The sequence below is a fragment of the Procambarus clarkii genome, chromosome 86 (assembly GCF_040958095.1).
Source record: "Procambarus clarkii isolate CNS0578487 chromosome 86, FALCON_Pclarkii_2.0, whole genome shotgun sequence".
NCBI classification, from domain to species: domain Eukaryota; kingdom Metazoa; phylum Arthropoda; class Malacostraca; order Decapoda; family Cambaridae; genus Procambarus; species Procambarus clarkii.
The window spans coordinates 7960851-7974537 of record NC_091235.1 but is presented as its reverse complement, the minus strand read 5'-3'; the positions used below and the strand labels follow the sequence as shown (position 1 = coordinate 7974537).

Sequence of the window (13687 nt, the reverse complement as noted above, 5' to 3'; positions counted from 1 at the left end):
TTCATATTGCAATTAAACATTTTACTGAAACTGAAGATCTGAATGGCAATATAACTAGGAATGTCCTTCACCAGTGATGTAAGGTACTCTAAATAAAATACAAAGACAAAATATTATTGCCAAAATTATGCTTTACTTTTTCTTGACCTCTAAATTTAGTTTGTTCAAGCTTTTGAATAATACAGTATACACATATGGTCCGAAATATAATTAGTGTACTTGAATCCTTTTTCTTAAAGCACATCATCTAATAATCGAAAACTACAAATAATATTATTACAATAGAGTACTCACACATTAAGAAGAGCAAGCCCAATTAATTTTTTAGCCTACACCATGAGCCTGATTTACAGTATGAGTCAGTATAAGGAAGACCTACAGTACGAGCCAATGTGAGCTAGATTTATAATATAAGCCAGACTTACAGCATTAACCAGTATGAGCCAGACTTACAATGTGAGCTAAATGTACTCTATGAACCAGTGTGATCCAGACTTATGGCACGAGCCAGTGTGGTCCAGAGAGAGCCAGATTAGCGCATGAGCGAGACTTACAGTGTGAGCCAGTCTGAAGAAAAGGATGGCTTGCTGGAGGAGAGCAGTACGTGTGTCGCAGGTCTCGTGGAGCGCGGTGGCAGCCTCCAGAACCGAGTAGGCCCTGGAGCGAGCCTCCAGGCCGGCGTAGTGTCCCCCTGAAGCCATGTTCTCGGCAGTTTTGAGCAGCCTAATACACCTGTCTTGCTGCCCCTGATGTGAGAGAGTTACACTCTAGAACAAGCACATTATAAAAGAGAAGACAAATAATATATAACAAAGCTAGCCACATATGATCATTTTAATGTTACACATGGTTAAAATTTTGGTTTCTTGTTAGGGACAGGAAGCCTTCCAGACTTATGGAGGTCTTACCTCCCCACAGGCCTACTATTAACCTTCCTCAGGATGTATCCAACAACAGTTGGTACCTATTAACTGATAGGTGAATAGAGGCATCAGATGAAAGGAAATGTTGCCCAAACATTTCTGTCCAATTGCGAGAATGCAGCTGTGACTCGGCTGTGACTCGACTGCGAGGACCACTGGGGCACAGAACTTGGTACAATATTTAATTCACTATACAAGACTAGAACAAACCTTAGCAGCAACTTCTCGCTTGATGTGCTCATGGTAGAGAATCTCAGCATTGCTCTGAGACTCTCCCAGCCCCTGATGCTGTGAGACCTCATCCCGCAGTTGTTTGAGAGCTGTCACTGCTTCTGTCAGATCCTGAATGGGGCAGAAATACCAATAATGTTGACATATAATATTACAAATGGTATGATTTGTAATCATACAAATCAGCTGGGGGAGGTAATATATGTATCCCCACACCTCCCCCTCTTGTAATGAGACAACACAGCTGGGGAAGGTACTAAACATGTATCACTCCCTCTCCCTCCAGTGATGAGACACTGATTTGACTATATTATGTTTTCTTCAGTTCGGTTTTAATATAAACACAACAATTCTCTGCAACCTTTCTATATTCTGTACTGTATTAGCAATGCTCTGTTAATTACTTTCAATTTTATTATATAATTAGCAGCCTTATATAAAACTATCAATATAATGAAATATACAACCAGTGCATATTATTTTCTCTTACTTAATGAATATTGTTAGCATAATTACGAAATATTACCATCTTTTTACTAAAAAAGAAATCAGCTATTAACCCAACGTGTAGATTTAAATGTAGATAACATTTTAGAGTGTGTGAGATCAGCTTCTAACCTGGTAGAGAATACAGAGGGTCAGGCACTGTTCTAGATGGTGTTTCCTGGCGGAGAAGAGGCCATCCAGGAACCTTCGACGGTCGTGTAGGGACTCGAGGTAATGTTCGATCTGAGAACAGGCTGATTGCGGCCCAAAGAAATATCACGTCAATATAAGGCCACTCTTACTAATACCTCAGTGATATTGACAATATATGTAATGATAATGATACAACTGTAAAATATCTTGGTTCCAGTAATGAAATATTGTACTAATTAACTTATTTAAATCCTTTTTTTGTTTTTGTAGAATGCCAACTCACCAAACTCTATATTAGTTTTGATGTGAAGAGGTCTGGAGTCAAGCGTGGCGCCCTCGGTAGATAAGCCCCTGAGTCTTGCCAAGAGGGCCTGTGCCTCTTGCAAGGTATACATGGAGGCCTCGAGAATTGCTCGTTTGTGATCATGTAACGATGACAGGAGCTGTCTGACTCCCTCGGCATCACTGGGCATCACATTATCGGTGTAGGCTCGTTCAGCAGCATCCATGCTGTCGCTGTACTGCTGGGCTCGTCTGAGAGAGATGCATCATAGTATGCGCCTTAGGATACACATAAATACATAAGAATAAAGGATTAATAAGCACTGGAGATGACCTACGAGGCAGCTCCTGTTTACATCCACCCAAACCCATTCATACACAAGTCTAACCTACACACCTAACAAACAGTTCTGCGAGCCTACATCTATTATGTTACCAGATAATTTACTCCATAAATCAGCAATCCTATTTCCAAATCAGCATTTATCCGCATCTTTCCTGAATCTAAACAATCTTGGACTGGCCAGTACAGCGAAGGCTTTGCTTCTTGCAGGTCGGTGTTCGATACCCGATGGTTCAAATGGCTGGGCATCATTCTTTCCTCTCCGACTTATCCCAGCTCCGTGTCATTATATCCCTTACATGTGCTATATAGTCATACTGATTGATTGATGAAGATTAAGCCACCCAAGAGGTGGCACGGGCATGAATAGCCCGTAAGTGGTGACCCTTTTGAGCCATTGCCAGTATCAAAAGATGATACTGGAGATCTGTGGAGGCGCAACTGCACCCTGCGTGACGGGAGATGTCTCCCGGACCAAATGGTGACCATATGGGGGGACTATAGTCATACTGACTTAGCACTTTTTCCTCATAATTTCCTGTTCTTTCTAAACTTATCCCGCTTATATTCTTCTTTCGCGTTCTATTTTCCGGTCATGATCAGTGAGGAAAGGCATACATTGTTACCTGAAATGTCTATTCGACTTTAACCTATGTCTGTACGGCTATGTACAGGTGCCTTCAACGATCCAACCATCTATTGCTCCATCTATCTATCCAACTATCTACCCATCTGTCCGTCTACTCATCTATCCATCCAAATATTCTTCCATCTACTCGTCCATTCCACACTGATGACTGTGTTCGCAAACGCTAAGACAAAGTTCGTTACTTTTCAATGTGGTTTACTGACATTTTTGGAGATCTGTGTTTTGTCATCTTGTGATCATTTATATATAAATAAGTATGACTTGGGGAGAGCGTGGCTGGCAGGACTGAGAGCCCAACCCGTTCTCGCACTTGCTTATAGTCAATATCTTGCTTATGAATAACTGCATGCGAGACATAGTAATTTATTGTGAATATTTGAGTTTACCTTGAAAAGCTATAGAATATGTCACATATATACTTATTTATAAGCGAAATAGTGACTATAAGCTGTGCTGTCTTGTGCGAGAGTAGGTTGCAACCCCAGCCCTGCTTGTGTCGTCGGTCAAGACTCACGTGTGGAAGGCAACGCCCATGTCGAGTATCTGCTTCCTCGTCTCTAGCTGCGCGTTGAGGTCCTTCCAGGCAAGGCCGAGCGATTCGGCCATGGAGGCGTAGACTTCGGCCCTTGGATGCTGCGTGGAGATGAGCTGGTCGGCCTGGTTCAACAGGTCCTCCACCGGACTCTGCTTGTTCTGTAAAAACAGTACAATTATGGGTCACCAACAAGGTTCACTTTGTTCACTTGACGTTGAATCACACGGAGCCCCTACAACGATCACTCTCATACTATAGAACTTTACATGAAAAACATTCTCCTTGATTGCCATGACTAAGTCTCCACACTGTGAAGGTACCAGCAAGGTATTCAAACTGTAAACTGGCTTTGCTTACACTTCGCGAACACTCTTAACGTTACTTGAATACAAATATTATAAATTTAGATGTAAGGAGTTACTTGAATATAAATATGATGAATTTGGATGTAAGGAGGTCAAAAGGTCAAGTTAGCTTTCTTAGCAAGGGTTTGCCCTGTGATATATCTCCAATACATATTCAATCGGCACTTCCAACTTAAAAGGCCATTCAAGTTGTAGAGTGGATGGTACAACACACATCGTCGGAAGCAACTTTTGCAACATGTTTACCGGTGCACAGTTCAGTGGCTTGACCTATGATGCTGCTCAGGTGGTGGCATATGACAGTCGACACTGTGCACCTGGTGGCATATGACAGGTTACACTGTGCACCTGGTGGCATATGACAGTCGACACTGTGCACCTGGTGGCATATGACAGTCTACACTGTGCACCTGGTGGCATATGACAGTCTACACTGTGCACCTGGTGGCATATGACAGTCTACACTGTGCACCTGGTGGCATATGACAGTCGACACTGTGCACCTGGTGGCATATGACAGTCGACACTGTGCACCTGGTGGCATATGACAGTCGACACTGTGCACCTGGTGGCATATGACAGGCTACACTGTGCACCTGGTGGCATATGACAGTCGACACTGTGCACCTGGTGGCATATGACAGTCTACACTGTGCACCTGGTGGCATATGACAGTCTACACTGTGCACCTGGTGGCATATGACAGTCGACACTGTGCACCTGGTGGCATATGACAGTCTACACTGTGCACCTGGTGGCATATGACAGTCTACACTGTGCACCTGGTGGCATATAACAGTCGACACTGTGCATCTGGTACCGTATGACAGTCGACACTGTGCACCTGGTACCGTATGACAGGTGACACTGTGCACCTGGTACCGTATGACAGGTGACACTGTGCATCTGGTACCGTATGACAGTCGACACTGTGCACCTGGTGGCATATGACAGTCTACACTGTGCACCTGGTGGCATATGACAGGTGACACTGTGCACCTGGTACCGTATGACAGGTGACACTGTGCACCTGGTACCGTATGACAGGTGACACTGTGCACCTGGTACCGTATGACAGGTGACACTGTGCACCTGGTACCGTATGACAGGTGACACTGTGCATCTGGTACCGTATGACAGTCGACACTGTGCATCTGGTACCGTATGACAGGTGACACTGTGCACCTGGTACCGTATGACAGGTGACACTGTGCACCTGGTACCGTATGACAGGCTATACTGTACACCTGGTACCGTATGACAGGCTACACTGTGCACCTGGTACCGTATGACAGGCTATACTGTACACCTGGTACCGTATGACAGGTGAAACTGTGCACCTGGTACCGTATGACAGGTGAAACTGTGCACCTGGTACCGTATGACAGGTGAAACTGTGCACCTGGTACCGTATGACAGGTGAAACTGTGCACCTGGTACCGTATGACAGGTGAAACTGTGCACCTGGTACCATTTATATATGACCTGTTTATATAATAAGAATAACACGTTTGTGACATATGACATTGGCAGCGTTCAGCACCTACGAGAATGGCACTACCCCTACACCCCCCTAGCGACACTTGGCTATGACAATGGCAGACGTCCTGACGAGTCACGCTGCCGCTAGAGTGCCAACATTCCTCATATATCACCCTCGCAGCATGACTCACCCAGAATGACCTCATTGAGACGGCGGCCGCCATACAATACGAGATCTTTGAACTGGGAAAGGTGCCTATGGCCCCCCTCGAGGTGCCAGAGGCACTGTGAGGTCATCGGCCAACCTGTCCTGTTACAAAGAACGTCGCATTTCGCTCGTCTGCGCTACGTAAGGCCACAAATTTTCGTACTTGGAAATGGAAGCGACTCCCGAAAGTGACGTACTGTCCCATTTTCTGTTTTAGGTCCTCTGGTAAGTTAGGAGAGGACACTTAAATTGATCGTTTTCTTGACGCTGGGAAACCTTAGGAGGACGGGCTGCATCGGCACCGTCTTGGCGGGCTACAGCTGCCTGCATACTAGTAAGGTGCCACCTAATATGGGAGAGTGGGTGCCAACTGTTGTCTCAAGTGCTCCTCTGGCACACTGAACGCCAGTAGGTGCCCCCCACCCACGCGCTGAACGCCAGCAGGTGCCCCCCACCCACGCGCTGAACGCCAGCAGGTGCCCCCCACCCACGCGCTGAACGCCAGCAGGTGCCCCCCACCCACGCGCTGAACGCCAGCAGGTGCCCCCACCCACGCGCTGAACGCCAGCAGGTGCCCCCACCCACGCCCTGAACGCCAGCAGGTGCCCCCACCCACGCCCTGAACGCCAGCAGGTGCCCCCACCCACGCCCTGAACGCCAGCAGGTGCCCCCACCCACGCCCTGAACGCCAGCAGGTGCCCCCACCCACGCCCTGAACGCCAGCAGGTGCCCCCACCCACGCCCTGAACGCCAGCAGGTGCCCCCACCCACGCCCTGAACGCCAGCAGGTGCCCCCACCCACGCCCTGAACGCCAGCAGGTGCCCCCACCCACGCCCTGAACGCCAGCAGGTGCCCCCACCCACGCCCTGAACGCCAGCAGGTGCCCCCACCCACGCCCTGAACGCCAGCAGGTGCCCCCACCCACGCCCTGAACGCCAGCAGGTGCCCCCACCCACGCCCTGAACGCCAGCAGGTGCCCCCACCCACGCCCTGAACGCCAGCAGGTGCCCCCACCCACGCCCTGAACGCCAGCAGGTGCCCCCACCCACGCCCTGAACGCCAGCAGGTGCCCCCACCCACGCGCTGAACGCCAGCAGGTGCCCCCACCCACGCGCTGAACGCCAGCAGGTGCCCCCACCCACGCGCTGAACGCCAGCAGGTGCCCCCACCCACGCGCTGAACGCCAGCAGGTGCCCCCACCCACGCGCTGAACGCCAGCAGGTGCCCCCACCCACGCGCTGAACGCCAGCAGGTGCCCCCACCCACGCGCTGAACGCCAGCAGGTGCCCCCACCCACGCGCTGAACGCCAGCAGGTGCCCCCACCCACGCGCTGAACGCCAGCAGGTGCCCCCACCCACGCGCTGAACGCCAGCAGGTGCCCCCACCCACGCGCTGAACGCCAGCAGGTGCCCCCACCCACGCGCTGAACGCCAGCAGGTGCCCCCACCCACGCGCTGAACGCCAGCAGGTGCCCCCACCCACGCGCTGAACGCCAGCAGGTGCCCCCACCCACGCGCTGAACGCCAGCAGGTGCCCCCACCCACGCGCTGAACGCCAGCAGGTGCCCCCACCCACGCGCTGAACGCCAGCAGGTGCCCCCACCCACGCGCTGAACGCCAGCAGGTGCCCCCACCCACGCGCTGAACGCCAGCAGGTGCCCCCACCCACGCGCTGAACGCCAGCAGGTGCCCCCACCCACGCGCTGAACGCCAGCAGGTGCCCCCACCCACGCGCTGAACGCCAGCAGGTGCCCCCACCCACGCGCTGAACGCCAGCAGGTGCCCCCACCCACGCGCTGAACGCCAGCAGGTGCCCCCACCCACGCGCTGAACGCCAGCAGGTGCCCCCACCCACGCGCTGAACGCCAGCAGGTGCCCCCACCCACGCGCTGAACGCCAGCAGGTGCCCCCACCCACGCGCTGAACGCCAGCAGGTGCCCCCACCCACGCGCTGAACGCCAGCAGGTGCCCCCACCCACGCGCTGAACGCCAGCAGGTGCCCCCACCCACGCGCTGAACGCCAGCAGGTGCCCCCACCCACGCGCTGAACGCCAGCAGGTGCCCCCACCCACGCGCTGAACGCCAGCAGGTGCCCCCACCCACGCGCTGAACGCCAGCAGGTGCCCCCACCCACGCGCTGAACGCCAGCAGGTGCCCCCACCCACGCGCTGAACGCCAGCAGGTGCCCCCACCCACGCGCTGAACGCCAGCAGGTGCCCCCACCCACGCGCTGAACGCCAGCAGGTGCCCCCACCCACGCGCTGAACGCCAGCAGGTGCCCCCACCCACGCCCTGAACGCCAGCAGGTGCCCCCACCCACGCCCTGAACGCCAGCAGGTGCCCCCACCCACGCCCTGAACGCCAGCAGGTGCCCCCACCCACGCCCTGAACGCCAGCAGGTGCCCCCACCCACGCCCTGAACGCCCCTTACAAAACTGGTGCGAAAGAACGGTCGAGGAGAACAATACTATAGTTTAGTACAAGTCTGTGACGAACGCGACCGGGCAGGGTGCCAGACAACACCAAAACCCTTATAAAAGGAGGAAAATATGTGAGATTAAAGCTATTTCAGGTCTTAAGAGATGACAGGAGACTGAGCAGGGAGGCGCCCGAACCACACTCCTGGGAACCCAGATTCACGAAGCAGTTACACAAGTACGCACGAACCTGCACATCTTCTCAATCTTTGGCGGCTTTGTTTGCAATTATTAAACAGTTAATGAGCTCTGAAGCACCGGGAGGTGCTTCATATTGTTATAACAATAACAGTTGATTGGGAAGTTTTCATGCTTGTAAACTGTTTAATAATTGTAAACAAAGCCGTCAAAGACTGAGGAAAGATGTGCAGGTTCGTACGTACTTGCGTAACTGCTTCGTGAATCTGACCCCAGGGCACACCAATTAATGGCGTCTGCCGCGCAAGAAGTTTGGGGCCACCTATCATTATAATTAATTATAAAGGTGTGCAGATATATTTTTAAGAGGTAATGTAATATCGCAGATTAGGTTTGATTAAGACTTTTTGTGCCTTATGTAATCCTTTTGCGCTTCCGCTAACAGGATGAGTATGGGGTGCACAATAAACTACCGCTCACAGGATGAGTATGGGGTGCACAATAAACTACCGCTCACAGGATGAGTATGGGGTGCACAATAAACTACCGCTCACAGGATGAATATGGGGTGCACAATAAACTACCGCTGAGGATAGTCTTCCACCCCCCCCCCCCCTTTCCACCACCGGGTCAACACACCCTGGGGAGGGAACGAGTTAATCACCAAGCCCTGCACCTAATTACCTTCCCCGCCTGTTTTGAACACGGGAGAAGTTGTACAGAGTGAAGCAGCGAGTGCGATTCTTTGCGCCCCAAGACGCACAAGAACCATCAGCATGCGGGAAGAACTGAAGCTTCCAACCACATGCACTTGAGAGAATCATGCAAGTCAACACCACCTTCTGCCGTAAAGGCATGAGAGACTCTACATCTACTTACCTCACAGACAAATTATTCTGTGCTGTTAACGCCCTATTGATTGGTGCTAACATGCCCACTCACTCCTTGTATAATATATGGCTGAGTATAAATGCCTACAAACCTCATCAAACTCGTCAAATATTGTTAATAAATGTGTTCAACCTGTCATTAATACCTGTACCACACCATAAAAGTAGCATACACACCCAACTCCAAGAAAGGTAATGAGAATCTTGCTCTTCCCAACGCTGTCACACTTGAAACAATTACCTTCCCTATCAAGAATCTAAGCTCTCGTGAGCACTACTGTGTCCACACCGACGGTTCAGTCCCGTCGTCACCAGGGCGGACTGCAGCAGCCTCTATGTTTAACAGAAACAATACTTGCACACAGACTATCAGTGCCAGGTTAAATCACTGGCTGGACTCGACACAAACACAACTAGCCGCACTACAACTAACAACAACTACATGAAAAAACACAACAGGAGAAATAATATATGTTGTTATTCACATTGTGTTCTTCAGGCACTTGAACACGTCTCCTGCAAGATCGACAGCAACAACCTCATACTAACAATTATAAATAACCTGCTCGCTGTACAGAATAAAGGGCTAAGAATCTCTCTTCTATGGCTACCATCTCACATAAATATAACCCACCACACAGACACTACAGCCAAATTAGCATGGAACAAGGATGAAGTGGAGTTAGACCTAGGTATCCCTGTCTCTGTTGTCAAGGCAATATTGTTACTAACACTCAGGTCTAATAGAGAAGTTACTGAATACCCCCACCAAATGGCCTGCAATTACATGTATAAAAAGCTATGATTTGTTCAGATCTGAAACCTATATCTATGGGCAGCATAAAACGTCGACCAGACTGAGACACAGTGGTTGCCAGGATCAGGTTGGGTTACCGTTACCTGTGGCAGGTGGCTCCAGGTGACGGATCTCCCAATCCTGAGTACTCCAGGTGCAAACTCTGTGAGCAGGAACTGGGGCATGATCTCCCACACTACCGAATGCCCAGTTATTAGACCATTCAAACAAGTTGGCATGAGGTACCTGGAGCTTTGCAATCACTAAATTAAGTCTCGTGTTCTTGAGAATATCCCCATAATGCACCCAATGTTTACCATTGCAGAGTACTGACCGCATGACCCTGTATGACTAACCATATTGCGAGATTTTATCTTGCACCATGTACACACTTTGTGCTGCCCTCCATACAGTCTAGGGCAGCTGAACAAATGATGTACCTAAAGCTGTCAATAAAAACTGAGAGCGTACCCTCCCCCCTCCAGAGGTGCAGCAGCAGCCCCCGCTGGCCTGACCCTGCACAGGTTAGCATGGGCGTGTTCACACACCAGGCTCCAACAGCCGGGTGTGTCCCGCACATACACCAGGCTCCAACAGCCGGGTGTGTCCCGCACATACACCAGGCTCCAACAGCCGGGTGTCCCGCACATACACCAGGCTCCAACAGCCGGGTGTGTCCCGCACATACACCAGGCTCCAACAGCCGGGTGTGTCCCGCACATACACCAGGCTCCAACAGCCGGGTGTGTCCCGCACATACACCAGGCTCCAACAGCCGGGTGTGTCCCGCACATACACCAGGCTCCAACAGCCGGGTGTGTCCCGCACATACACCAGGCTCCAACAGCCGGGTGTGTCCCGCACACACCAGATTGATTGATTGATTGATGAAGATTAAGCCACCCAAGATGTGGCACGGGCATGAATAGCCCGTAAGTGGTGGCCCCTTTGAGCCATTACCAGTATCAAAAGATGATACTGGAGATCTGTGGAGGCGCAACTGCACCCTGCGTGACGGGAGATGTCTCCCGGACCAAATGGTGAACTGATCAAGATTGATTGATTGATGAAGATTAAGCCACCCAAAAGGTGGCACGGGCATGAATAGCCCGTAAGTGGTGGCCCTTTCGAGCCATTATCAGTATCAAGAGCTGATACTGGAGATCTGTGGAGGTGCACTGCACCTGCGTGACGGGAGATGTCTCCCGGACTAAATGGTGCACACACCAGACAACACTCACGTATATATATGGTCAATCTGTACCATTAACTCCAGTGCTTTACCCCTCCTCATTTATCAACGTAATAACTATATTCTACAATTTCCACATTTTCACACGTATGCTGTGTAATGTATTATTATTATTATTATTATTATTATTATTATTACTGAAGGAAAGTGTTGGACTTAACATCAGAAGGATTTCTAAGACGTGACACTAGCTTACTGACCAAGAAAGAAATGTATTTTAGTCCTGTACATATTCATTAAAACTGTCAGTGTATATACACGAAGAACGGTATATTATATATATATATATATATATATATATATATATATATATATATATATATATATATAGCATGGGCGTGTTCACACACCAGGCTCCAACAGCCGGGTGTGTATATATATATATATATATATATATATATATATACACATACACATACACATACACATACACACACACACACACACACACACACACACACACACACACACACACACACACACACACACACACACACACAGTCTTTTCCATAATAAGAATGCCTTATATTTTCTTGTCATCTTTCTACATCTGGCAACTACGGTTCTGAGAATCTCATATCCTGATGACTCGAAACTCAAAATACTTTTGTGCGAGTAAAAATGGTTGACGTGGTCAAATTCAGCAATGAAAAAAAGAATGCAGCAATTATTTAGTTTTACCGTCTTCGTATTTCTCTCTCTACTGGCCTCGACGAGGATAGGAAGCCGGCGGCTTGTCGAAGGCTCCCCCCCACCCTATTTGTCCTGATGACTCTGTCCAGCTGGATTTTAAAATTCAGCAGCGTTTTGGCATTTACGATTCCACGGGATTATAAGTGTGTGAAAAAGAATCTCTTTTCTGTCCCGTATCGACTTATACCTGACCTGAGGGACAGAATTTATGGTGGCCTTGACGGGGACAAAAAGGCACCAGATACAGCCCCGCTCCTGTGCCAGACAAGTCCACTACGGGCTCACCATAGCCCGTGCTACTTGTCTGGCACAGGAGCGGGACAAGTCCACTACGGGCTCACCATAGCCCGTGCTACTTGTCTGGCACAGGAGCGGGACAAGTCCACTACGGGCTCACCATAGCCCGTGCTACTTCGAACTTTTTGTTCACAGTAGCTGAATCTAAAAACAACAACAATGGGGACAGGAAGCCGATGGCTTGCTAAAGGTCTTGCCCCTCCTCATTTTCCCTGAGGATTTTTCCATTTGAATCTTAATCTGAAGTAATTATAACTTGGCATATATGACTTCGGCAGGTGGGTTGTTCCTTAGCTTTATCTATAATATAGGATAAAATGTCTGTCTGTCTGTCTGTGTCTGTTGAAGGCCTAATGCTTGGGCCTAACCTCACCCAAATTTCAATGCGTCTAAATAAAAAAAAATGATGACAATGTAAAGAGGGGGAAGCAGGTGGGGACACGAGAGATGAGAGGGGGTCAGGGGGGAGATGAGAGGGGGTCAGGGGGGAGATGGATGAAGAATGGAGAGGACAGGGGAACGAGAGGAAATGAGGGAGATGAGAGGAAAGAAAATGGGATAGATGACAGGGGGAATGGAATGAAATAAGAGGGGGGGGGGAAGTTGTGGGAAGAGACAGGCTACCCCGGGCACCCCCGGGTACCCGTCCTAGCTATCCTATAAATGAAAAAAAAGCATCTGTTTTGTGTCGTTGACTGTCGCTGGTGGCGCCTGAAGCTGTTGTGCCTTGTGTGTGCCACACTCGCCCTTTTAAAGAACTGCTCTGGATTATATCGTTCAGTTTGTTCAGTATTTTAAAAGGTCTGGGCGAGTAGAGTCCCGTGTGGCTGGGCCTCTGCCGCTCCTGGTGGGAGAGTTGACTTGGGTCTGGAATAACACTTGTGGCTCTATGTTCAACTTTCTCCAAAGCACGTGTGACCTTTTGAAGGTAAGGGGGGGGGGGTAGGGAGGTCTCCATGCTGGGATACAGTAATCCACAGGGAAGTACAGCTGAGGTGTGATTTTGATTTAGTTAATTTATTATGTATCCCGCATACCCATCCCGTGGGCGGTGGTGGTAAGTTTAGTCATGTCCATGTACTGTCTACAGAAAGCAAAACTTGGGTTATTTTAAATGAATAAATCTATAAAGGCCGTGATTAAAGTTCAAACTTACGTCCAGGATGATCCCAGACGCGCCTTAATTCGACTCAGCCACGACATAGTCAACAGAATTGCAACCGGGATTGCTTCTGTTCTCACACGGATCCCCCCTCTCCCAGTCTCTCCGAGACACAAACAAGGGTTCGACACAAACCCTGAGTAACTGAGTCTTGTTACTGAGTCTCAGTAACCGGACTGAGCGTTCTATAAGCGGCATCAGTCTGGCTTAAGGCATTGTACTTTGCCTTTAGTCGAAGCACAGCTTGTCATTCAATCATATTGGGTGAGAAGGGAGTATACCTACCTTGAGTATACCTTGAGAGGAAAGGGAGGGATACCTAAG

At 49.7% G+C, this 13687-nt stretch overlaps 1 protein-coding gene across 18 annotated transcripts in view; it reads right to left on the bottom strand.

Annotated features, from left to right (window-relative positions):
* Positions 1-13687, bottom strand: part of sls (sallimus) — a 601134-nt gene that overhangs the window by 473032 nt on the left and 114415 nt on the right. For all 18 annotated transcript variants that reach the window (XM_069317090.1, XM_069317072.1, XM_069317078.1 and 15 more), the window contains exons 3-7: positions 3582-3760; positions 2077-2327; positions 1773-1894; positions 1134-1265; positions 555-746 (exon numbers count right to left, since the gene is read on the bottom strand). In XM_069317090.1, the coding sequence (XP_069173191.1) occupies positions 555-746; positions 1134-1265; positions 1773-1894; positions 2077-2327; positions 3582-3760 (876 nt within the window). The remainder of the gene's footprint in view (positions 1-554; positions 747-1133; positions 1266-1772; positions 1895-2076; positions 2328-3581; positions 3761-13687) is intronic.